This window comes from Eptatretus burgeri, chromosome 5, assembly GCF_056783735.1.
Source record: "Eptatretus burgeri isolate ZD-2024b chromosome 5, Ebu_testis_v1, whole genome shotgun sequence".
NCBI classification, from domain to species: domain Eukaryota; kingdom Metazoa; phylum Chordata; class Myxini; order Myxiniformes; family Myxinidae; genus Eptatretus; species Eptatretus burgeri.
Window position 1 is genome coordinate 33,856,353 of NC_140965.1, and position 26,423 is coordinate 33,882,775.

Below are 26,423 nucleotides of genomic sequence, written 5' to 3' on the forward strand. Positions count from 1 at the left end.
AACGAGAGAGCGCGAGGGCGAGGGAACGAGAGAGCGCGAGAGCGAGGGAACGAGAGAGCGCGAGAGCGAGGGAACGAGAGAGCGCGAGAGCGAGGGAACGAGAGAGCGCGAGAGCGAGGGAACGAGAGAGCGCGAGAGAGAGGGAACGAGAGAGCGCGAGAGAGAGAGGGAACGAGAGAGCGCGAGGGCGAGAGAGAGAGAGGGAACGAGAGAGCGCGAGGGCGAGAGAGAGAGAGCGCGAGAGAGAGAGAGCGCGAGGGCGCGAGAGAGAGAGGGGGAACGAGAGAGCGCGAGGGCGCGAGAGAGAGAGGGGGAACGAGAGAGCGCGAGGGCGCGAGAGAGAGAGGGGGAACGAGAGAGCGCGAGGGCGCGAGAGAGAGAGGGGGAACGAGAGAGCGCGAGGGCGCGAGAGAGAGAGGGAAACAGAGAACGCCCGGGCGCGAGAGAGAGAGGGAACGAGAGAGCGCGAGAGAGAGAGGGAACGAGAGAGCGCGAGAGAGAGAGGGAACGAGAGAGCGCGAGAGAGAGAGAGGGAACGAGAGAGCGCGAGAGAGAGAGGGAACGAGAGAGCGCGAGAGAGAGAGGGAACGAGAGAGCGCGAGAGAGAGAGGGAACGAGAGAGCGCGAGAGAGAGAGGGAACGAGAGAGCGCGAGAGAGAGAGGGAACGAGAGAGCGCGAGAGAGAGAGGGAACGAGAGAGCGCGAGAGAGAGAGGGAACGAGAGGGCGCGAGAGAGAGAGGGAACGAGAGAGCGCGAGGGCGCGAGAGAGAGAGGGAACGAGAGAGCGCGAGGGCGCGAGAGAGAGAGGGAACGAGAGAGCGCGAGGGCGCGAGAGAGAGAGGGAACGAGAGAGCGCGAGGGCGCGAGAGAGAGAGGGAACGAGAGAGCGCGAGGGCGAGGGAACGAGAGAGCGCGAGGGCGAGAGCGAGAGAGAGAGGGAACGAGAGAGCGCGAGGCGCGAGAGAGAGAGGGAACGAGAGAGCGCGAGGGCGCGAGAGAGAGAGGAACGAGAGAGCGCGAGAGCGCGAGAGAGAGAACGAGAGAGCGCGAGGGCGCGAGAGAGAGAGAGAGAGAGAGAGAGAGCGCGAGGGCGCGAGAGAGAGAGGGAACGAGAGAGAGCGCGAGGGCGAGAGAGAGAGGGAACGAGAGAGCGCGAGGGCGCGAGAGAGAGAGGGAACGAGAGAGCGAGGGCGCGAGAGAGAGAGGGAACGAGAGAGCGCGAGGCGCGAGAGAGAGGAACGAGAGAGCGCGAGAGCGAGGGAACGAGAGAGCGCGAGGGAGAGAAACGAGAGAGCGAGGGCGCGAGGGAACGAGAGGGCGCGAGGGCGAGGGAGCGAGAGAGCGCGAGGGCGAGGGAACGAGAGAGCGCGAGGGCGAGGGAACGAGAGAGCGCGAGGGCGAGGGAACGAGAGAGCGCGAGAGCGAGGGAACGAGAGCGCGAGAGAGAGGGAGAGAGAGAGAGAGCGAGAGAGAGGGAACGAGAGAGCGCGAGGGCGCGAGAGAGAGAGGGAACGAGAGAGCGCGAGGGCGCGAGAGAGCGCGAGGGCGAGGGAACGAGAGAGCGCGAGGGCGAGGGAACGAGAGAGCGCGAGGGCGAGGGAACGAGAGAGCGCGAGGGCGAGGGAACGAGAGAGCGCGAGGGCGAGGGAACGAGAGAGCGCGAGGGCGAGGGAACGAGAGAGCGCGAGGGCGAGGGAACGAGAGAGCGCGAGGGCGAGGGAACGAGAGAGCGCGAGGGCGAGGGAACGAGAGAGCGCGAGAGCGAGGGAACGAGAGAGCGCGAGAGCGAGGGAACGAGAGAGCGCGAGAGCGAGGGAACGAGAGAGCGCGAGAGCGAGGGAACGAGAGAGCGCGAGAGCGAGGGAACGAGAGAGCGCGAGAGCGAGGGAACGAGAGAGCGCGAGAGCGAGGGAACGAGAGAGCGCGAGAGGGAGGGAACGAGAGAGCGCGAGAGCGAGGGAACGAGAGAGCGGGTGGGAGAGGGAACCAGAAAGGGCGAGAGGGAGGGAACGAGAGAGCGCGAGAGCGAGGGAACGAGAGAGCGCGAGAGCGAGGGAACGAGAGAGCGCGAGAGCGAGGGAACGAGAGAGCGCGAGAGCGAGGGAACGAGAGAGCGCGAGAGCGAGGGAACGAGAGAGCGCGAGAGCGAGGGAACGAGAGAGCGCGAGAGCGAGGGAACGAGAGAGCGCGAGAGCGAGGGAACGAGAGAGCGCGAGAGCGAGGGAACGAGAGAGCGCGAGAGCGAGGGAACGAGAGAGCGCGAGAGCGAGGGAACGAGAGAGCGCGAGAGCGAGGGAACGAGAGAGCGCGAGAGAGAGGGAACGAGAGAGCGCGAGAGAGAGGGAACGAGAGAGCGCGAGAGAGAGGGAACGAGAGAGCGCGAGAGAGAGGGAACGAGAGAGCGCGAGAGAGAGGGAACGAGAGAGCGCGAGAGAGAGGGAACGAGAGAGCGCGAGAGAGAGGGAACGAGAGAGCGCGAGAGAGAGGGAACGAGAGAGCGCGAGAGAGAGGGAACGAGAGAGCGCGAGAGAGAGGGAACGAGAGAGCGCGAGAGAGAGGGAACGAGAGAGCGCGAGAGAGAGGGAACGAGAGAGCGCGAGAGAGAGGGAACGAGAGAGCGCGAGAGAGAGAGGGAACGAGAGAGCGCGAGAGAGAGGGAACGAGAGAGCGCGAGAGAGAGAGGGAACGAGAGAGCGCGAGAGAGCGCGAGAGAGAGAGGGAACGAGAGAGCGCGAGAGAGCGCGAGAGAGAGAGGGAACGAGAGAGCGCGAGAGAGAGGGAACGAGAGAGCGCGAGAGAGAGGGAACGAGAGAGCGCGAGAGAGAGAGGGAACGAGAGAGCGCGAGAGAGAGAGGGAACGAGAGAGCGCGAGAGAGAGGGAACGAGAGAGCGCGAGAGAGAGGGAACGAGAGAGCGCGAGAGAGAGGGAACGAGAGAGCGCGAGAGAGAGGGAACGAGAGAGCGCGAGAGAGAGAGGGAACGAGAGAGCGCGAGAGAGAGAGGGAACGAGAGAGCGCGAGAGAGAGAGGGAACGAGAGAGCGCGAGAGAGAGAGGGAACGAGAGAGCGCGAGAGAGAGAGGGAACGAGAGAGCGCGAGAGAGAGGGAACGAGAGAGCGCGAGAGAGAGGGAACGAGAGAGCGCGAGAGAGAGAGGGAACGAGAGAGCGCGAGAGAGAGGGAACGAGAGAGCGCGAGAGAGAGGAACCGAGAGAGCGCGAGAGAGAGGGAACGAGAGAGCGCGAGAGAGAGGGAACGAGAGAGCGCGACAGCGAGGCAACCAGAGAGCGCGAGAGAGAGAGAGGGAACGAGAGAGCGCGAGGCCGCGAGAGAGAGAGGGAACGAGAGAGCGCGAGGGCGCGAGAGAGAGAGGAACGAGAGAGCGCGAGAGAGAGCGCGAGAGAGAGAGAGAGGGAACGAGAGAGCGCGAGGGCGCGAGAGAGAGAGGGGGAACGAGAGAGCGCGAGGGCGCGAGAGAGAGAGGGAACGAGAGAGCGCGAGAGAGAGGGAACGAGAGAGCGCGAGAGAGAGGGAACGAGAGAGCGCGAGAGAGAGGGAACGAGAGAGCGCGAGAGAGAGAGGGAACGAGAGAGCGCGAGGGCGCGAGAGAGAGAGGGAACGAGAGAGCGCGAGGGCGCGAGAGAGAGAGGGAACGAGAGAGCGCGAGGGCGCGAGAGAGAGAGGGAACGAGAGAGCGCGAGGGCGAGGGAACGAGAGAGCGCGAGGGCGAGGGAACGAGAGCGCGCGAGGGCGAGAGAGGGGGAACGAGAGAGCGCGAGGGCGCGAGAGAGAGGGAACGAGAGAGCGCGAGGGCGCGAGAGAGAGAGGGAACGAGAGAGCGCGAGGGCGCGAGAGAGAGAGGGAACGAGAGAGCGCGAGGGCGCGAGAGAGAGGGAACGAGAGAGCGCGAGGGCGCGAGAGCGAGGGAACGAGAGAGCGCGAGAGCGAGGGAACGAGAGAGCGCGAGAGCGAGGGAACGAGAGAGCGCGAGAGCGAGGGAACGAGAGAGCGCGAGAGCGAGGGAACGAGAGAGCGCGAGAGCGAGGGAACGAGAGAGCGCGAGAGCGAGGGAACGAGAGAGCGCGAGAGAGAGGGAACGAGAGAGCGCGAGAGAGAGGGAACGAGAGAGCGCGAGAGAGAGAGGGAACGAGAGAGCGCGAGGGCGAGGGAACGAGAGAGCGCGAGAGCGAGGGAACGAGAGAGCGCGAGAGAGAGGGAACGAGAGAGCGCGAGAGAGAGGGAACGAGAGAGCGCGAGAGAGAGGGAACGAGAGAGCGCGAGAGAGAGGGAACGAGAGAGCGCGAGAGAGAGGGAACGAGAGAGCGCGAGAGAGAGGGAACGAGAGAGCGCGAGAGAGAGGGAACGAGAGAGCGCGAGAGAGAGGGAACGAGAGAGCGCGAGAGAGAGGGAACGAGAGAGCGCGAGAGAGAGGGAACGAGAGAGCGCGAGAGAGAGGGAACGAGAGAGCGCGAGAGAGAGGGAACGAGAGAGCGCGAGAGAGAGGGAACGAGAGAGCGCGAGAGAGAGGGAACGAGAGAGCGCGAGAGCGAGGGAACGAGAGAGCGCGAGAGCGAGGGAACGAGAGAGCGCGAGAGCGAGGGAACGAGAGAGCGCGAGAGCGAGGGAACGAGAGAGCGCGAGAGCGAGGGAACGAGAGAGCGCGAGAGCGAGGGAACGAGAGAGCGCGAGAGAGAGGGAACGAGAGAGCGCGAGAGCGAGGGAACGAGAGAGCGCGAGAGAGAGGGAACGAGAGAGCGCGAGAGAGAGGGAACGAGAGAGCGCGAGAGAGAGGGAACGAGAGAGCGCGAGAGAGAGGGAACGAGAGAGCGCGAGAGAGAGGGAACGAGAGAGCGCGAGAGAGAGGGAACGAGAGAGCGCGAGAGAGAGGGAACGAGAGAGCGCGAGAGAGAGGGAACGAGAGAGCGCGAGAGAGAGGGAACGAGAGAGCGCGAGAGAGAGGGAACGAGAGAGCGCGAGAGAGAGGGAACGAGAGAGCGCGAGAGAGAGGGAACGAGAGAGCGCGAGAGAGAGGGAACGAGAGAGCGCGAGAGAGAGGGAACGAGAGAGCGCGAGAGAGAGGGAACGAGAGAGCGCGAGAGAGAGGGAACGAGAGAGCGCGAGAGAGAGGGAACGAGAGAGCGCGAGAGAGAGGGAACGAGAGAGCGCGAGAGAGAGGGAACGAGAGAGCGCGAGAGAGAGGGAACGAGAGAGCGCGAGAGAGAGGGAACGAGAGAGCGCGAGAGAGAGAGGGAACGAGAGAGCGCGAGAGAGAGGGAACGAGAGAGCGCGAGAGAGAGGGAACGAGAGAGCGCGAGAGAGAGGGAACGAGAGAGCGCGAGAGAGAGGGAACGAGAGAGCGCGAGAGAGAGGGAACGAGAGAGCGCGAGAGAGAGGGAACGAGAGAGCGCGAGAGAGAGGGAACGAGAGAGCGCGAGAGAGAGGGAACGAGAGAGCGCGAGAGAGAGGGAACGAGAGAGCGCGAGAGAGAGGGAACGAGAGAGCGCGAGAGAGAGGGAACGAGAGAGCGCGAGAGAGAGGGAACGAGAGAGCGCGAGAGAGAGGGAACGAGAGAGCGCGAGAGAGAGGGAACGAGAGAGCGCGAGAGAGAGGGAACGAGAGAGCGCGAGAGAGAGGGAACGAGTGAGCGGGAGGGAGAGAGAGGGAACGAGAGAGCGCGAGAGAGAGGGAACGAGAGAGCGCGAGAGAGAGGGAACGAGAGAGCGCGAGAGAGAGGGAACGAGAGAGCGCGAGAGAGAGGGAACGAGAGAGCGCGAGAGAGAGGGAACGAGAGAGCGCGAGAGAGAGGGAACGAGAGAGCGCGAGAGAGAGGGAACGAGAGAGCGCGAGAGAGAGAGGGAACGAGAGAGCGCGAGAGAGAGGGAACGAGAGAGCGCGAGAGAGAGGGAACGAGAGAGCGCGAGAGAGAGGGAACGAGAGAGCGCGAGAGAGAGGGAACGAGAGAGCGCGAGAGAGAGGGAACGAGAGAGCGCGAGAGAGAGGGAACGAGAGAGCGCGAGAGAGAGGGAACGAGAGAGCGCGAGAGAGAGGGAACGAGAGAGCGCGAGAGAGAGGGAACGAGAGAGCGCGAGAGAGAGGGAAGGAGAGAGCGCGAGAGAGTGGGAACGAGAGAGCGAGAGAGAGGGAACGAGAGAGCGCGAGAGAGAGGGAACGAGAGAGCGCGAGAGAGAGGGAACGAGAGAGCGCGAGAGAGAGGGAACGAGAGAGCGCGAGAGAGAGGGAACGAGAGAGCGCGAGAGAGAGGGAACGAGAGAGCGCGAGAGAGAGGGAACGAGAGAGCGCGAGAGAGAGAGAGAGAGAGCGAGAGAGAGGGAACGAGAGAGCGAGAGAGAGAGGGAACGAGAGAGCGCGAGAGAGAGGGAACGAGAGAGCGCGAGAGAGAGAGGGAACGAGAGAGCGCGAGAGAGAGGGAACGAGAGAGCGAGAGAGAGAGAGGGAACGAGAGAGCGAGAGAGAGGGAACGAGAGAGCGCGAGAGAGGGAACGAGAGAGCGCGAGAGAGAGGGAACGAGAGAGCGCGAGAGAGAGGGAACGAGAGAGCGCGAGAGAGAGGGAACGAGAGAGCGCGAGAGAGAGGGAACGAGAGAGCGCGAGAGAGAGGGAACGAGAGAGCGCGAGAGAGAGGGAACGAGAGAGCGCGAGAGAGAGGGAACGAGAGAGCGCGAGAGAGAGAGAGGGAACGAGAGAGCGCGAGGGCGCGAGAGAGAGAGGGAACGAGAGAGCGCGAGAGAGAGAGAGGAACGAGAGAGCGCGAGAGAGAGAGAGGGAACGAGAGAGCGCGAGAGAGAGAGGGAACGAGAGAGCGCGAGAGAGAGAGAGAGGAACGAGAGAGCGCGAGAGAGAGAGAGAGGGAACGAGAGAGCGCGAGAGAGAGAGAGAGAGAGGGAACGAGAGAGCGCGAGAGAGAGAGAGAGGGAACGAGAGAGCGCGAGAGAGAGGGAACGAGAGAGCGCGAGAGAGAGAGAGGGAACGAGAGAGCGCGAGAGAGAGAGGGAACGAGAGAGCGCGAGAGAGAGAGGGAACGAGAGAGCGCGAGAGAGAGAGGGAACGAGAGAGCGCGAGAGAGAGAGGGAACGAGAGAGCGCGAGAGAGAGAGAGGGAACGAGAGAGCGCGAGAGAGAGAGAGGGAACGAGAGAGCGCGAGAGAGAGAGAGGGAACGAGAGAGCGCGAGAGAGAGAGAGGGAACGAGAGAGCGCGAGAGAGAGAGAGGGAACGAGAGAGCGCGAGAGAGAGAGGGAACGAGAGAGCGCGAGAGAGAGAGAGGGAACGAGAGAGCGCGAGAGAGAGAGAGGGAACGAGAGAGCGCGAGAGAGAGAGAGGGAACGAGAGAGCGCGAGAGAGAGAGGGAACGAGAGAGCGCGAGAGAGAGAGGGAACGAGAGAGCGCGAGAGAGAGAGGGAACGAGAGAGCGCGAGAGAGAGAGGGAACGAGAGAGCGCGAGAGAGAGAGGGAACGAGAGAGCGCGAGAGAGAGAGGGAACGAGAGAGCGCGAGAGAGAGAGGGAACGAGAGAGCGCGAGAGAGAGAGGGAACGAGAGAGCGCGAGAGAGAGGGAACGAGAGAGCGCGAGAGAGAGAGGGAACGAGAGAGCGCGAGAGAGAGGGAACGAGAGAGCGCGAGAGAGAGAGGGAACGAGAGAGCGCGAGAGAGAGAGGGAACGAGAGAGCGCGAGAGAGAGAGGGAACGAGAGAGCGCGAGAGAGAGGGAACGAGAGAGAGGGAACGAGAGAGCGCGAGAGAGAGGGAACGAGAGAGCGCGAGAGAGAGGGAACGAGAGAGCGCGAGAGAGAGGGAACGAGAGAGCGCGAGAGAGAGGGAACGAGAGAGCGCGAGAGAGAGGGAACGAGAGAGCGCGAGAGAGAGGGAACGAGAGAGCGCGAGAGAGAGGGAACGAGAGAGCGCGAGAGAGAGGGAACGAGAGAGCGCGAGAGAGAGGGAACGAGAGAGCGCGAGAGAGAGGGAACGAGAGAGCGCGAGAGAGAGGGAACGAGAGAGCGCGAGAGAGAGGGAACGAGAGAGCGCGAGAGAGAGGGAACGAGAGAGCGCGAGAGAGAGGGAACGAGAGAGCGCGAGAGAGAGGGAACGAGAGAGCGCGAGAGAGAGGGAACGAGAGAGCGCGAGAGAGAGGGAACGAGAGAGCGCGAGAGAGAGGGAACGAGAGAGCGCGAGAGAGAGGGAACGAGAGAGCGCGAGAGAGAGGGAACGAGAGAGCGCGAGAGAGAGGGAACGAGAGAGCGCGAGAGAGAGGGAACGAGAGAGCGCGAGAGAGAGGGAACGAGAGAGCGCGAGAGAGAGGGAACGAGAGAGCGCGAGAGAGAGGGAACGAGAGAGCGCGAGAGAGAGGGAACGAGAGAGCGCGAGAGAGAGGGAACGAGAGAGCGCGAGAGAGAGGGAACGAGAGAGCGCGAGAGAGAGGGAACGAGAGAGCGCGAGAGAGAGGGAACGAGAGAGCGCGAGAGAGAGGGAACGAGAGAGCGCGAGAGAGAGGGAACGAGAGAGCGCGAGAGAGAGGGAACGAGAGAGCGCGAGAGAGAGGGAACGAGAGAGCGCGAGAGAGAGGGAACGAGAGAGCGCGAGAGAGAGGGAACGAGAGAGCGCGAGAGAGAGGGAACGAGAGAGCGCGAGAGAGAGGGAACGAGAGAGCGCGAGAGAGAGGGAACGAGAGAGCGCGAGAGAGAGGGAACGAGAGAGCGCGAGAGAGAGGGAACGAGAGAGCGCGAGAGAGAGAGGGAACGAGAGAGCGAGAGAGAGAGGGAACGAGAGAGCGAGAGAGAGGGAACGAGAGAGCGCGAGAGAGGGAACGAGAGAGCGCGAGAGAGAGGGAACGAGAGAGCGCGAGAGAGAGGGAACGAGAGAGCGCGAGAGAGAGCGAACGAGAGAGCGCGAGAGAGAGCGAACGAGAGAGCGCGAGAGAGAGCGAACGAGAGAGCGCGAGAGAGAGCGAACGAGAGAGCGCGAGAGAGAGCGAACGAGAGAGCGCGAGAGAGAGCGAACGAGAGAGCGCGAGAGAGAGCGAACGAGAGAGCGCCCGAGAGAGCGAACGAGAGAGCGAACGAGAGAGCGCGAGAGAGAGCGAACGAGAGAGCGCGAGAGAGAGCGAACGAGAGAGCGCCCGAGAGAGCGAACGAGAGAGCGACCGAGAGAGCGACCGAGAGAGCGACCGAGAGAGCGACCGAGAGAGCGACCGAGAGAGCGCGAGAGAGAGCGAACGAGAGAGCGCGAGAGAGAGCGAACGAGAGAGCGCGAGAGAGAGCGAACGAGAGAGCGCGAGAGAGAGAGAGGGAACGAGAGAGCGCGAGAGAGAGAGAGGGAACGAGAGAGCGCGAGAGAGAGAGAGGGAACGAGAGAGCGCGAGAGAGAGAGAGGGAACGAGAGAGCGCGAGAGAGAGAGAGGGAACGAGAGAGCGCGAGAGAGAGAGAGGGAACGAGAGAGCGCGAGAGAGAGAGAGGGAACGAGAGAGCGCGAGAGAGAGAGAGAGGGAACGAGAGAGCGCGAGAGAGAGAGAGAGGGAACGAGAGAGCGCGAGAGAGAGAGAGAGGGAACGAGAGAGCGCGAGAGAGAGAGAGAGGGAACGAGAGAGCGCGAGAGAGAGAGAGAGGGAACGAGAGAGCGCGAGAGAGAGAGAGGGAACGAGAGAGCGCGAGAGAGAGAGAGAGGGAACGAGAGAGCGCGAGAGAGAGAGAGAGGGAACGAGAGAGCGCGAGAGAGAGAGAGAGAGGGAACGAGAGAGCGCGAGAGAGAGAGAGAGGGAACGAGAGAGCGCGAGAGAGAGAGAGAGGGAACGAGAGAGCGCGAGAGAGAGAGAGAGGGAACGAGAGAGCGCGAGAGAGAGAGAGGGAACGAGAGAGCGCGAGAGAGAGAGAGGGAACGAGAGAGCGCGAGAGAGAGAGAGGGAACGAGAGAGCGCGAGAGAGAGAGAGAGGGAACGAGAGAGCGCGAGAGAGAGAGAGGGAACGAGAGAGCGCGAGAGAGAGAGGGAACGAGAGAGCGCGAGAGAGAGAGGGAACGAGAGAGCGCGAGAGAGAGAGGGAACGAGAGAGCGCGAGAGAGAGAGGGAACGAGAGAGCGCGAGAGAGAGAGGGAACGAGAGAGCGCGAGAGAGAGAGGGAACGAGAGAGCGCGAGAGAGAGAGGGAACGAGAGAGCGCGAGAGAGAGAGGGAACGAGAGAGCGCGAGAGAGAGAGGGAACGAGAGAGCGCGAGAGAGAGAGGGAACGAGAGAGCGCGAGAGAGAGAGGGAACGAGAGAGCGCGAGAGAGAGAGGGAACGAGAGAGCGCGAGAGAGAGAGGGAACGAGAGAGCGCGAGAGAGAGAGGGAACGAGAGAGCGCGAGAGAGAGAGGGAACGAGAGAGCGCGAGAGAGAGAGGGAACGAGAGAGCGCGAGAGAGAGAGGGAACGAGAGAGCGCGAGAGAGAGAGGGAACGAGAGAGCGCGAGAGAGAGAGGGAACGAGAGAGCGCGAGAGAGAGAGGGAACGAGAGAGCGCGAGAGAGAGGGAACGAGAGAGCGCGAGAGAGAGGGAACGAGAGAGCGCGAGAGAGAGGGAACGAGAGAGCGCGAGAGAGAGGGAACGAGAGAGCGCGAGAGAGAGGGAACGAGAGAGCGAGAGAGAGAGGGAACGAGAGAGCGAGAGAGAGAGAGGGAACGAGAGAGCGCGAGAGAGAGGGAACGAGAGAGCGCGAGAGAGAGGGAACGAGAGAGCGCGAGAGAGAGGGAACGAGAGAGCGCGAGAGAGAGGGAACGAGAGAGCGCGAGAGAGAGGGAACGAGAGAGCGCGAGAGAGAGGGAACGAGAGAGCGCGAGAGAGAGGGAACGAGAGAGCGCGAGAGAGAGGGAACGAGAGAGCGCGAGAGAGAGGGAACGAGAGAGCGCGAGAGAGAGGGAACGAGAGAGCGCGAGAGAGAGGGAACGAGAGAGCGCGAGAGAGAGGGAACGAGAGAGCGCGAGAGAGAGGGAACGAGAGAGCGCGAGAGAGAGGGAACGAGAGAGCGCGAGAGAGAGGGAACGAGAGAGCGCGAGAGAGAGGGAACGAGAGAGCGCGAGAGAGAGGGAACGAGAGAGCGCGAGAGAGAGGGAACGAGAGAGCGCGAGAGAGAGGGAACGAGAGAGCGCGAGAGAGAGGGAACGAGAGAGCGCGAGAGAGAGGGAACGAGAGAGCGCGAGAGAGAGGGAACGAGAGAGCGCGAGAGAGAGGGAACGAGAGAGCGCGAGAGAGAGGGAACGAGAGAGCGCGAGAGAGAGGGAACGAGAGAGCGCGAGAGAGAGGGAACGAGAGAGCGAGAGAGAGAGGGAACGAGAGAGCGCGAGAGAGAGGGAACGAGAGAGCGAGAGAGAGAGGGAACGAGAGAGCGCGAGAGAGAGGGAACGAGAGAGCGCGAGAGAGAGGGAACGAGAGAGCGCGAGAGAGAGGGAACGAGAGAGCGCGAGAGAGAGGGAACGAGAGAGCGCGAGAGAGAGGGAACGAGAGAGCGCGAGAGAGAGGGAACGAGAGAGCGCGAGAGAGAGGGAACGAGAGAGCGCGAGAGAGAGGGAACGAGAGAGCGCGAGAGAGAGGGAACGAGAGAGCGCGAGAGAGAGGGAACGAGAGAGCGCGAGAGAGAGGGAACGAGAGAGCGTGAGAGAGAGGGAACGAGAGAGCGTGAGAGAGAGGGAACGAGAGAGCGTGAGAGAGGGAACGAGAGAGCGTGAGAGAGGGAACGAGAGAGCGTGAGAGAGAGGGAACGAGAGAGCTTGAGAGAGAGGGAACGAGAGAGCGTGAGAGAGAGGGAACGAGAGAGCGTGAGAGAGAGGGAACGAGAGAGCGTGAGAGAGAGGGAACGAGAGACCGTGAGAGAGAGGGAACGAGAGAGCGTGAGAGAGAGGGAACGAGAGAGCGTGAGAGAGAGAGGGAACGAGAGAGCGTGAGAGAGAGGGAACGAGAGAGCGTGAGAGAGAGGGAACGAGAGAGCGTGAGAGAGAGGGAGCGAGAGAGCGTGAGAGAGAGGGAGCGAGAGAGCGTGAGAGAGAGGGAGCGAGAGAGCGTGAGAGAGAGGGAGCGAGAGAGTGTGAGAGAGAGGGAGCGAGAGAGAGAGGGAGCGAGAGAGCGAGGGAGCGAGAGAGCGAGAGAGCGAGAGAGCGAGAGAGCGGAGAGCGAGAGAGAATAGGGGATTGGAAACAAGACCGAGACGTGGAAAGAAAGGGGCTAGACAGTGTCCTTTTATGTGCATCAATTTCAAAGTACCACAGATGAGCATCGTTTCAGAAGAATCAAAAAAAATAAAAGCACATTTGAGTATTTACAAAGCTTTAACTTTGTTTCGTTTGCCATTATCTTCTAAAAACGACAAAAGCTGGTATCCCAAGTTCAAATCCCATATAATAATAACTAGAGGCGCGATGCTTTATAACTGTGAGCAGTTATGGCCGAGTACCATTTCCTCTCACCTCACCACCCCCCCCTCACCCATTTTGAAACAACCCGGCTTTGATGGAACACCTGACCCACACTTTGAAAGGGAGTGGACATGAAAGATTCAGAAGAAGAAGCCTTGAAAGGGAGTGGAGATGAAACGGATCCCAGCAGATGTCACTCGCATACATATGGCCCCGCAAGCTTCGCCGCGCCCACTTTTGTAACGTGGGACTTTCCACAACCATCTCCTTACACGTCCCGTGGATTTCACATCACTTCTGCACATGGGCTGTCCCCGCCGTGTTTCGCACACCACTCATTCTTACGATTCACTCCACGGTTTTCTTTCTCCTTTGCTCTTTTATACCACGCAATTTTCCCACGCTCACTTTCACTCTTTCCATGCACACAAGCCGTCCGACGGTGGTCCCGCAGCCGCTTTGGGGGTTCCACGAGCACCACACGCATCTCGCAGCACGTCAGACCTTTGTTATCGGCTCCCGAAGGAAAATTTTATTAATGAAAGTGCACGGTTTTCTTTCTTCTGAATAATATGAAAATTAACGTACCTACATTGGCTGGTTTATAATTAGACTGATGCCGCGATCGTTGAAAACAAAACATGCATCATCTCATATGAGGTGTAATCAAATGGCTAATTTGTTTCCACAAAATGGTAGCTTTATTTTATAATTGAAGACAGGTTGTTGAGTCTTCAAATATATGGTATATGAGGGCTGTATAAACATATTGAACGATGTGAAGCGAAAAATATGGCTGCGATTTCTGGACGGCTGGAGGGAAAGACATGGCCTAGCTAAAAGGTGGTGCTTGTGACGTTTGCCGAGACAAGGGAAGGTGTGGCCTGTAGAATGGGCGGCGCTTATGACCAACCCACACAAAGACACGAACAGCTCTATGCAGTACATAAGATATGATTTCTTGGGGATGATAAAAAATAATTATTTCTCTGAAACTGAAAAACCAATCAATACTGACTTTGCAGTTATGATCCATGACCCTTGCTACATATATTTTAGTTAACAAAGATGTCATCAGTCACGTGGTTTGGCAGCCACATTGGTTTCATGGAAAATAAAAAATAAAAATTATAATTCAGAAATCGCTATCGCGATCGATTGGAGACTTTGCAGTTATAATCCACTCCCCTTGCTCCATATAATGTGATACGATTCATATCGATGCATTAAGCTGTTACAGAGAAAACCGGTTTGAAAGTGTCGGATTTCAAATGAACATGGCTACCAACCCACGTGACCTATGGCATTGAAAACTTGCACTCTGCCCATGATTGGGGAGAGGATCATGTGTGTGAAGTTTCGTTTTGATCGGATAAGGTTTGCTTTCAAATCCAATATGGCTGCCACACGACGTAACCTATGATGTCATCATTTTCACATCAATTGTAGTTATGCTGGGAGATGATATTTGGTAAATTTTGCTTCGATCGGATAAGCAGTTCCAGAGAAAACATTATTTAATATTTTTCTTAAATCCAATATGACCGCAGAACCAGGTGACCTATCACCCTAGTATCCCCAACTCATGCGGAACATGTCTGTGAGGTTTCCCCACAATCTGGACAGCCGTTCTGGAGAAGATTTTTGAAGGTTTTTGGGTAAATCCAAGATGGCTGCCAGATCATGTGACCTATGACATCATAGTTATCAAAATGTATTCAGCACGTCGAGCCAATCATTTATGTGCAGTTTCACTTTGATCTCTAAAGCAGTTCTGGAGAGGAAGATTTCCTTTTTTTTTAAAAAAAACCAATATGGCTGCCAAACCACGTTACAGATGACATCATAATTCATTTTTGTTCACATCTTTCCCGAGATGAACCTCAGAAATTTCCATACTGATGGGATGCAGCGTTCTACATGTCAATTTTTCACTGGGATACCACTTCACCGATGATGTCATGGTTAACACCCCTTATAACCCCTTGTGGAGGTATTCACAATGAGCCATATTTCAATTTTTTCCAGCGAGCAGTTGCAGAGAAGACATCCAATGTTTTTCTGTTTTTCCAACATGGCTGCAACTCCACATGACCTATGACATCATAATTATCATTTAAAAAGTCTGCATAAGGAGTCACACCTATGGTTAAAATTTCGTATCAATCGAACAAGCCGTTGCTGAGAAAACAAATGTTTAAGGAAATCGCCGAGCAAAAAAAAAAAAAAGGCCCAAAATGGGTCAAAAAATAATCTCAGCAGAAACAATAGGGTACCACAGCCTGTAAGGCTAATGGAACCATAATAATAATAATAATAATAATAATAATAATAATGGTTATGACCACAATACGCTGGTACTCATTTTGCCAACCTCGGAAGGATGACAGGCTGAGTGAACCCCACCTGGTGTTAATTCAATGGTGAAACAGGGCCTCAAACTTAGGACCCTAAGGTTCCAAGCCAGCCACCTGAACTGCTAAGACAACACAAGGCTTCAAATCCCATATACTCTGTTCATTTGTCCTGCTAATGTCATTCTTCTCCGATCATATGCAGCACAACCTGGCCTCCAAAGCCAGTCACCACCTGGGAATCCTCCGTCGTGCAAAGTCCTTCCTCGGCCCACCTGAGTTCCTCATCACATGCAAAGCTTTCGTCCACAGCCTGATGGAGTACTCCTCTTCCCTCTGGGCCGGTGCAACTGCCTCTGACCTTTCTCGGCTTCATGCTGTGGAAACCAAGGCATTTCGGATCATCGGTATCTCCCGCGATGAGGACGAGTCTTTGGGCCTCTCACCCTCTCACCACAGGCAAGTCGGTAGTCTTACTGTCTTCCACAGTCTCCTCTCCGGTCTCGCCCCCACCCCTACTCTGTCTGCGATTTGTCCCCACCATATTTCCGCAGGGCGCTCAAGGTCCGCCAACAACCCCCTTCTGGTAAAACTTCCAAAATCACGAATCACTGCTCACCTTCATTCTTTCATTCCTCTTTTTTCCCACCTTTGGAATAAACTCCCATTCTTCCCTCACTCTGTTCAATCCCATTCTTCCCTCCAGGCTTTCAAAACGGCTGTTCACCACCACCACCTCTTATCTACCCCCGTTAATCCACGCCAAACCCACCTCCTTCAATTCCCTGCTTTCCTTCCTGAAAGTCCCTGTAGTGTCCATCTTGTAAACCCCGTGTTCCCTGCCCCATCCCTCTCCCTTCCACAGATCTCCTCGTGTCTCTGTTCCCCACCATTTTGTCCTTCCCACTCCCACCCCTCGTCTCATGCCCCCCTTGAAGTGCGTTGTGTGTTTGCCCTCATACAAGCCTCGACAAGGTCTTCAAAAAATAAAGAAATAAAAAAGGCTGCAAGGTGGCATCATTGGCTGAGTGTATGGCTGCACCACTGATGCAATGCCCTCTGCTGGTGAGGGCAGGAATTTGAAATTTGGCCATGATGCTGGTGATAGCTCACCTTCTCAGGTGCAAAAGACACAGAGTCTGAGAGCAGTTGAGCATGACATGGAAGGATGGTTATCAAGAGTGAGGGGTTGGGAACATGAGATTTGGAAGCAAACACAGAATCGAGGCATTTAGCCTTCTCACGAACGGAGTCGGCTGTGTTCAATTTGAAGAGAGAGAAGGGATGGAAGAGAAGCATACATCAGAGACAGACTTGGTCTTCTTTAACAGCCACAATTATTCCCACATTCTCGGAGGGTTGGCCGGGGGAACTTGGGCCAAGTCTTTCAAAAACCAGCTGGTCATGCCTGCCATTTGTCTAAGGTTCGGGCAGGAATTTGTAATTTGTTCAGGGTGCCGGTGATAGCTCGCCGACTCTTCGCAAAGAACACCGTGAGATTGTTAAAATGTTTATAGCGGTGTGGAGATTCAAACCCAGGTAAGATAGCTTTGAGACAAGTGGGTGCACTTCTGGGCCATTCTGTCAGCCCACTGATATTATTGTTCAACAGAATATCTTAAAATTATATCCCTGTGTGTCGTAAGAAGCGACCAGGGTTGCGTCAGGAAGGGCATCCGGCATAAAATCTATGCCAAATCATTATGCGGACAACAAAACGAATTTCCATACCGGATCGGTCGAGGCCCGGGTTACCAACGACCGCCACCGGTACCGGTGGTCAGCAGGGTACCGGTGGAAACTGTGCTACTGCTGGGCGAAGGAGAAGGAGACGGGGAAGGCGAGTCCGGAGGCAGTGGGAGAGGGGGAAGGGTAGAAGTGTGCAGGTGAGAGTTGGAACTCTGAATGTTGGGACAATGACTGGCAAAGGGCGAGAGTTGGCTGATATGATGGAGAGAAGAAAGGTGGACATACTGTGTGTACAAGAGACCAAGTGGATGGGGAGTAAGGCTAGGAGCATTGGAGGTGGTTTCAAACTGTTCTACCATGGTGTGGATGGGAGGAGAAATGGTGTCGGGGTAATCCTGAAGGAAGATTATGTCAAGAGGGTATTGGAGGTGAGGAGAGTGTCTGACCGAGTGATGAGTGTGAAGTTGGAAATTGAAGGGGTGATGATGAATGTCATCAGTGCATATGCCCCACATATGGGGTGTGAGATGGAGTATAAAGAAGATTTCTGGAGTGAGTTAGATGAAGTTAGATGTGCTACTGCTGGGCGAAGGAGAAGGAGACGGGGAAGGCGAGTCCGGAGGCAGTGGGAGAGGGGGAAGGGTAGAAGTGTGCAGGTGAGAGTTGGAACTCTGAATGTTGGGACAATGACTGGCAAAGGGCGAGAGTTGGCTGATATGATGGAGAGAAGAAAGGTGGACATACTGTGTGTACAAGAGACCAAGTGGATGGGGAGTAAGGCTAGGAGCATTGGAGGTGGTTTCAAACTGTTCTACCATGGTGTGGATGGGAGGAGAAATGGTGTCGGGGTAATCCTGAAGGAAGATTATGTCAAGAGGGTATTGGAGGTGAGGAGAGTGTCTGACCGAGTGATGAGTGTGAAGTTGGAAATTGAAGGGGTGATGATGAATGTCATCAGTGCATATGCCCCACATATGGGGTGTGAGATGGAGTATAAAGAAGATTTCTGGAGTGAGTTAGATGAAGTGGGGGAGAGTGTATCCAAGGATGAAAGAGTGGTGATTGGAGTAGATTTCAATGGGCATGTTGGGGAAGGGAATAAAGAGGATGAGGAGGTGATGGGTAGGTACGGTCTCAACAAGAGAAATGTGGAAGGGCAAATGGTGGTAGAGTTTGCAAAAAGAATGGAAATGGCAGTGGTAAATACGTATTTCAAGAAGAAGGAGGAACATAGGGTGACATACAAGAGTGGAGGAAAGTGCACACAGGTGGATTACATCTTAAGTAGGAGATGCAACCTGAAAGAGATTAGTGACTCTAAGGTGGTGGCAGGGGAGAGTGTAGCTCGACAGCATCGATTGGTGGTCTGTAGGATGACTTTAGAGGTGAGGTTGAGGAAGAGAGTGAGGGCTGAACCAAGGACCAGATGGTGGAAGCTGAAGGAGGAAGACTGTTGCGTGAAATTTAGAGAGGAGGTGAGACAGGCGTTGGATGGTGGTAAAGATGGGTGGGATGATTGGGCAACGACAGCAGAAGTTGTGAGGGAGATAGCGAGGAAGGTACTTGGTGTGACATCTGGACAGAGGAAGGAAGATAAGGAGACTTGGTGGTGGAATGAGGAAGTACAGGAAAGAAGGGGTTGGCGAAAAGGAAGTGGGATAGTCAGAGAGAGATGAAGAAAGTAGGCAGGAGTACAAGTAGTGGCGGCAAATGTCAAAAAGAGAGGTGGCAAAGGCCAAGGAAAAGGCATATGATGAGCTGTATGAGAAGTTGGATACAAAAGAGGGGGAAAAGGATTTATACCGATTGGCAAGACAGAGGGACCGAGCTGGGAAGGATGTGCTGCAGGTTCAGGTGATAAAGGACGCAAATGGGAACGTGCTGACGAGCGAGGAGAGTGTTGAGAAGGTGGATGGAGTACTTTGAGGAGCTGATGAATGAAGAAAATGAGAGAGAGAGAGAGAGAAGGTTGGAAGAGGTGGAGATAGTGAATATGGAAGTGGGGTGCATCAGTAAGGATGAAGTGAGGAATGCTATGAAGAAGATGAAAAGTGGAAAGGCGGTTGGCCCAGATGGTATACCAGTGGAGGCATGGAAGTGCTTAGGAGAGATGGCAGTGTGGTTGTTAACCAGATTGTTCAATAAAGTCTTGGAAAGTGAGAGGATTATGGAGGAGTGGAGAACAAGTGTACTGGTTCTGGTTTTCAAGAATAAGGGTGATGTGCAGAGCTGTGGAAATTACAGAGGGATAAAGTTGTTAAGCCACACCATGAAGGTGTGGGAAAGAGTAGTGGAAGCAAGGTTGAGAGGAGAGGTGACAATTTGTGAGCAGCAATATGGGTTTATGTCAGGAAAGAGCACCACTGATGCGATGTTTGCTTTGAGAATGTTGATGGAGAAGTATCGGGAAGGCCAGAAGGAGTTACATTGTGTGTTTGTGGATTTAGAGAAAGCTTATGATCGGGTGCCAAGAGAGGAGTTGTGGCATTGTCTGAGGAAGTCGGGAGTTGTGGAGAAGTATGTGAGGATCGTGCAGGATATGTACGAGGACAGTGTGACAGCGGTGAGGTGTGCAGTAGGAATGACGGACCGGTTTAAGGTTAAAGTGGGATTGCACCAAGGAACAACTCTGAGCCCTTTCCTGTTTGCAATGGTGATGGACAGGTTGACGGACGAGATCAGACTGGAGTCTCCATGGACTATGATGTTCGCGGATGACATCATGATCTGTAGGGAGAGTAGGGAGCAGGCTGAGGCGAGCCTCGAGAGGTGGAGGTACGCACTGGAGAGAAGGGGAATGATAGTAAGTCGGAGTAAGACGGAGTACATGTGCGTAAATGAGAGGGAGGGTGGTGGTATGGTGCGGTTGCAAGGAGTTGAGGTAGGGAAGGTGGATGGGTTTAAATACTTGGGATCAACTGTCCAAAGTAACGGAGAGTGTGGGAGAGAAGTGAAAAAGAGAGTGCAGGCAGGATGGAGTGGTTGGAGAAGAGTTGCAGGAGTGATTTGTGACAGAAGGGTAGCTGCAAGAGTGAAGGGGAAAGTATATAAGACGGTAGTGAGACCAGCTATGTTGTATGGTTTGGAGGCGGTGGCACTAACAAAAAGACAGGAAGCGGAGCTGGCAGAGTTAAAGATGCTGCGATTCTCGTTGGGAGTGACGAGGATGGACAGGATAAGAAATGAGTATATTAGAGGGACAGCGCAGGTAGGACGGTTTGGAGACAAAGTGAGAGAGGCGAGATTGAGATGGTTTGGACATGTGCACAGGAGGGAAGCGGAGTATATCGGGAGAAGGATGTTGAAGATGGAGCCACCAGGCAGGAGGAGAAGAGGAAGGGCAAAGAAGAGGTTCATGGATACGGTGAGGGCGGACATGCGGGTGGTTGGAGTGTCAATGGAAGATGTGGAGGATAGAGCGAAATGGAGACGGTTGATCCGCTGTGGCGACCCCTAACAGGAGGAGGAGGAGGAGGAGGAGGAGGAGAAGGAGAAGAAGGAGGAGAAGGAGAAGGAGGAGAAGGAGGAGAAGGAGGAGAAGGAGGAGAAGGAGGAGAAGGAGGAGAAGGAGGAGAAGGAGGAGAAGGAGAAGAAGGAGAAGAAGGAGAAGAAGATCTTCAAATTAGTCCATGTCCCTTGGTCACTGTAGAAAGAAAGAAATAGTGATGCACACCTGCTGAGTAGTATGTCGTGCATGTTCCTGCCAATTAGCAGAAGACTCCTGCAACTGCTGCATTAACCAGTCCCGCTCAACACCAAGTTGTCGAGTTACTTCTTCAGCCTGTGCAGTGATGAAAAATGAGGGCAAATGCAGTCCATGCAGGGGGAAAGGGTGGGGGGGGGAAGTGGGGGCAAATAAAACAAAGACATTCCTGCACAGATCTCCTACCTGTTCTAAACGCAGCTCCAGATTCTGCACCTGCTCTTGAGCAATCTGCAGTTGTGATGTGGAGTCTGCTGCTCCTAAATGACTACTCAGCTGTAACAAGATGATCAACCACAAAAGCTGGTGCATAAAACAAGGGAAAGTAACTATCATTCTGTGAACAAAGACTCAAAACAAACACAAATACAAGACACAAGTAAATGGTCAACGGAACAGCAAATGCACCTGCTGGATGTTCAGTTGTGACAGCTCCAATTTCCGCTGCACATCTAACAGCTGGGCTTGCGCAATCTCTGCCTCCTGTTGTTTGCTCTTCAGCCTCTCCGAAAGCTCAGAGGTTTGTTGCTTCAAATCCTCTCTGTCCTTCCTTCAAACACAATGATCATGGGATGTGAACAAAATCGGGCCAACGCTCCACGTCGTCAGGAGTTCCAATGAGGTACATTCCATTAAAAGAAAAGGATATTTAAAAAAATATTATTAAGAGTTGTGGAAAACATCAAAATGAAAACAGAAAAAATCATACTTCAGTCTGTTACTTTCAATCTTGCATTCTTCTTTCTCCTTCTGCAACTGCATGGACAACTGCAATGAAAATAGGAAACGATTCTGTGAAAAAAAAAAAAACTTGAAGCCCGATATATCATGAGTGGACAGAAAGAGACAGAGGCCATCTGGTTAATCATGCGTGTGTGCTACAATTCACACCTGTAAATATTCCAGCAGAGAAATTGCCCAGAATACCAACACACAGAAGTATAGGATTTCAAAAAGAGATCCTCGGATCTTTTAACATACATAATCTATATGTAAATAGGACAGGAGGGTGAGCACCCTCAACCAAATCCCCCTGCTACTGCCACCATGTTTTTATAGTGATTTTCTTACCAATTCAAAACGTATATTTCACCCTCTTTCTTCAACTCCCTCGAACCCTCCTCACTCTTCCCACCACATCCTCTCTCACACCTCTTCCACCCACTCCCTCTCCTTCACATACTCTTTCCCTCCTTCTAACCCTCCCACCCCTTTCCCTCCTTCAACACTGTAAACCATTCCCAAGCAATGCTATTGCAAAGCCATTAAAATACATCAAGATACAAGTGTGCAAAACCAATATTATTATTCACATGCTCAAAATGTCTGTGGTAGGAAGCAGCGGTTGCCAGTGACTGCTCCAGTTCCACCACGTGTCGGTGAGAAGCATGCAGCCGAGATGCTAAATCCTGGGCCTCACCTGCAAAGCGAGAAGAAAATTCTCCAGTGTACTCGAGATAACGAGAGGCGTGATGGGATGGGATGACACAGGGTATCAAAAAGCTCTTCATTTCAAATCCACATACATGCTTTTTGCTCTGCTGCCCGCTGAGTGTGCTTCAGGGATGTGAGCAGGTCATGCTTTTCAGCAACCAAGACACTAATCGTTTGGATTTGAACCTGGAACGCAAGCAAAAAAAACAAACAACTGTGGCACAATATTGCACAGATCAGAAGTACTACCACTGTGCATACCAATATGCCAGCACTAAGAGTGATAATAAAGTAACTCAACATTCCTCAAATTTAATACACTGGTACTCTCTTATAATCACCGGTGTTATAATCATAATGAAAACGTATAACAGTAATTGTATGAGCAGCTGGTGAAAAGTCATCATTTCATGTACAGCATGGAGCTGCTGGGTTACATCATTTTCTGGGGGTGCGAGTGTGCATCTGATGCAATGTCTCTGTAGGTTAGGGCAGGATTTTGTGACTTGTTCATGGTGTCGGCGAAAGTTCGCTTATATTCTTCGTGAAGAACACTGTGGGACATTCAACATCCAACTAATGCTGGCAGATGGGACACCGAGTTTAACGTCCATCCGAGGAACGAAACACACATCGAGGAATCACCCTGCCTATAAAACACCGGGATGACAGTTTATAGCTGGGCTGAGATTTGAAACGTGGGCGAGAAGGCTTAGGAGCGAGTGTGCATACCTCCAGGCTATCCTGCTAGTGAAAAGAGACATCATTGCATCGTGAAGCTCATGGAAAGGCTAGGAGCACACACCACCCCCCTGCAAGCAGGCCATTACCTCGAGTTGCTGCCGCACAGCAGCCCTTTGCTCCATGTGTTTCTCTTCCTGCTCCTTCCTCTCCTGCAGGACCTGTATAAACAAAGTATACAAAGCATTACAATAATAAGTAAAAAAACCAAAAACACAACATGGCATAAAACACTTATCAATTAACCAAACACAGAATCACATTGCCAAAGTTGTGGGGAGGTGAGAACCCTGTTGATGCCACTGGATGGGAAGAAAACTCAACTTTGGCTGTAAATCTAAATGAATATATGTTTGACTGCTCCACAGGCTGTATTTGGTCGTGAGCACAACTGGAATGCAGTCATTGACAAAGGCTTTCCAAAACTGTTACATTCATGCATAAACGCTAACAACACAGGTGTATGCCCACCAGCAACAATATATTGTGCAGTACCAATAAAATTATGCAACTACAATCGTCCTTGATAACGCAAAGTTCAGGATGGCCACAGGCTCCACTTATTCAAAGGATGGAACTGCCATCAGTCATTGTAAACTCACTTTAGATGGCCAAATAAGTATCACTGAGTATTTGGTGCTCGGACATGATGAAACAGGGGAGTATGTGGGGTTTACATTTCACCAACAGGCAGCGGGAGAAAAGTATAAAGTAATGGCAGCTAGAAGGGTGCTCGGGAGAACGCATACCTCCGCCACGTAATGACTGATGCACGAGAACATATCGGGCCCAATACATTTTTTAAATATCATGCTAAATATCATTTTTGGCCCTGTCTCTCAATGGTGAAGAATCACTTTGGAATTAAATAATTCTCATATCCAGATCCGGATTCGGATCTTCACAAAAAATTGAATCAATTCGTTCTTGCCACACACCAAACCTGTCCACCAAGTTTCGTCCGAATCCATCCACAACTTTTTGAGATATCGTGTGATATATTGGTTTAGCACGATCTCTCAATGGTGAAGAATCACTGCCAAAAAAAATGAGACGGGCAGTAGGGAGAGCGCATACCTCCGCCACAAACTGCCTGATCCACAACAACATATCGGGCCCAATACATTTTTGAAAAATCATTCTACCTATCGTTTTTGACCTTATCTCTTAATGGTGAAGAATCACTTTGTACATTAAATAATTCTCGGATTCAGATCCAGATTCGGATATTCACCAAAATCGAATCAACTTGTCCTTGCAACACACCCAACCTGTCCATAAAGTTTAGTCTGAATCTGTCCGCAACGTTTTGAGATATCGTGCAATATATCGGTTTAGCCCTTTCTCTCAATAGCGAAGAATCACTTAAAAAAATGATCATATCCGGATCTGGATTCAGATCTTCACCAAAATCTAATGAGTTCGCCCTTGTCACACACCCAACAAGTCCATAAAATTTCATCCGGATCCATCCGCAACCTTTTGAGATATCCTGCACACAAATAAACAGACAAACAAATAAACAATCAAGCAGTCATAGACTGGTACTGACAAAATCGTCAACTTGACCTCTGACCTTGTCTAATAAAAGCTGTCTCCAGAGAAGGTAGCGACGCAAACCAGAAGTTTCTACGATGATTCTGTATCAAACCATCAAAAATCGTAACATCGACCGCAGCAAAAATCTCCATTTCTGCACGCAATTATTTCATATTATTTTATCAAAGTCACAAAACCATAATATTTGGCCATCCACCAACAATCTCCACATAATCCGACGGCTTAGCGAGTCAGGCATGCGACGATATCCTTTATTGGGATAAAAAAAAAAGACTTTTAAACAGCATCTTTATCGAAAACACAGTCAGCATGCACAAGGAAAACCTAAACGTGACTCAACGATGAGTCTGCTAGAGCGCACTGCATCATGGGACGACCCGTGACGCGTCGAGTGAAATATTTTTTATACAATCTTAAAACGTCTCCAAAACATCTGATTTTTACCAGAATTTCGACATCTGAGTTTCAAGCGTCCTAAGCGATCGCAAAAACAGAAGACAAAATTAAAATCGAATTTAAAACGAACTCGTAACGTCGACCGAAGCAAAAATACTCCATTTCTCCACATGAATTTACGGAATTATGTTTGACCTCAATGTGACCTTAACCTTTGACCGATTTTGACCAAAATCTAATCAGCGCGAGCCATCACCCTCCTGAATCACGTGGTGTAATTTGGCATTGGTAGATTCTTCCGCTCTCGAGTTATTGTGCCTACAAACAAACACACGAAGACACACACAGACAAGCAGTCATAGACTGGTACTTACGAAATTGTCAACTTGACCTCTGACCTTGTCTAATAAAAGCTGTCTCGAGAGAAGGTAGCGACGCAAACCAGAAGTTTCTCCGATGATTCTGCACCAAACCATCAAAAATCGAATGTTTTGGATGTTTTACCTCACTGTGACCTTGACCTTTGACCGATTTTGACCAAAATCTAATCAGTGCAAGCCACCACCCTCGTGAATCACGTGGTGTAATTTGACATTGGTGGCTTCTTCCGTTCTCGAGTTATCATTTTTTGGATGTTTGACCTCACTGTGACCTTGACCTTTGAGCGATTTTGACCAAAATCTAATCAGTACGAGCCATCACCCTCCTGAATCACGTGGTGTAATTTGACATTGGTAGCTTCTTCCGTTCGAGTTATCTGTACCAAACCATCAAAAATCGAATGTTTTGGATGTTTGACCTCGCTGTGACCTTGACCTTTGACCGATTTTGACCAAAATCTAATCAGCGCTAGCCATCACTCTCCTGAATAAGGTGGTGTAATTTCACATTGGTAGCTTCTTCTGTTCTCGAGTTATCGTGCCTACAAACAAACAAACAAGCAGTCATAGACTGGTACTTACGAAATCGTCAACTTGATCTCTGACCTTGCCTAATAAAAGCTGTCTCCAGAGAAGGTGGCGACGCAAACCAGAAGTTTCTACGATGATTCTGTACCAAACCATCAAAAATCGAATGTTTTGGATGTTTGACCTCACTGTGACCTTGACCTTTGACCGATTTTGACCAAAATCTAATCAGCACGAGCAATCACCCTCCTCAATCACGTGGTGTAATTTGACATTGGTAGCTTCTTCCGTTCTCGAGTTATCGTGCCAACAAACAAACAAACAAGCAGTCATAGACTGGTACTTACGAAATCATCATCTTGACCTCTGACCTTGTCTAATAAAAGCTGTCTCTCGAGAAGGTAGCGACGCAAACCAGAAGATTCTACGATGATTCTGTACCAAACCATCAAAAATCGTAACGTCGACCGAAGCAAAAATCTCCATTTCTCCACGCAATTATTTAATATTATTTTATCAAAGTCACAAAACCATAATATTCGGCCATCCACCAACAATCTTTACATAATCCGACGGCTTAGCGAGTCAGGCATGCGACGATAACCTTTATTGGGATAAAAAATGACTTTTAAACACCATCTTTATCGAAAACACTGTCAGCGCACACATGCAAAACCTTTACGTGACAACGACGCGTCTGCTCGAGCACACTGCACCACGTGACGACCCGTGAAATATTTTTTATACAATCTTAAAACTTCTCCAAAACATCCGATTTTTACCAGAATTTTGACAACCCAGTTTTAAGCGTCATAATCGATCGCAAAAACCGAAGACAAAATTAAAATCGAAGTTAAAACGAACTCGTAACATCGAGCGAAGCAAAAATACCGCATTTCTCCACATGAATTTACGGAATTATGTTTGACCTCACTGTGACCTTGACCTTTAACCGATTTTGACCAAAATCTAATCAGCGCGAGCCATCACCCTCCTGAATCACGTGGTGTAATTTGACATTGGTAACTTCTTCCGTTCTCGAGTTATCGTGCCTACAAACAAACACACAAACAAATAAACAAACAAACAAACAAACAGAGGAGGGAAGTCATCAATATACTTACAAATACTTTAGATTTCGTAAGTAACAAACAGAAAGGGGTGAAAACAGTCACCTCTGATCTTCGATGGCGGAGGTTAACAAGCCACTAAAGATGAAGAAATTGTTTTTACAGCGAATGGTTGCCAATC

At 53.1% G+C, this 26,423-nt stretch overlaps 1 protein-coding gene across 6 annotated transcripts in view; it reads right to left on the reverse strand.

The window, feature by feature from the left end:
* The window catches only part of LOC147026196 (golgin subfamily A member 2-like), a 104,152-nt gene that overhangs the window by 46,761 nt on the left and 30,968 nt on the right, over positions 1 to 26,423 (reverse strand). For all 6 annotated transcript variants that reach the window (XR_015058151.1, XM_085881355.1, XM_085881358.1 and 3 more), the window contains 7 exons: positions 22,398 to 22,469; positions 21,660 to 21,753; positions 21,447 to 21,553; positions 20,843 to 20,901; positions 20,542 to 20,683; positions 20,320 to 20,409; positions 20,104 to 20,211 (listed from right to left, as the gene is read on the reverse strand). Coding sequence is in view for 5 of the 6 variants with exons in the window: in XM_085881355.1 (XP_085737481.1) it covers positions 20,104 to 20,211; positions 20,320 to 20,409; positions 20,542 to 20,683; positions 20,843 to 20,901; positions 21,447 to 21,553; positions 21,660 to 21,753; positions 22,398 to 22,469 (672 nt within the window). In the remaining variant the exon portion in view is untranslated. The remainder of the gene's footprint in view (positions 1 to 20,103; positions 20,212 to 20,319; positions 20,410 to 20,541; positions 20,684 to 20,842; positions 20,902 to 21,446; positions 21,554 to 21,659; positions 21,754 to 22,397; positions 22,470 to 26,423) is intronic.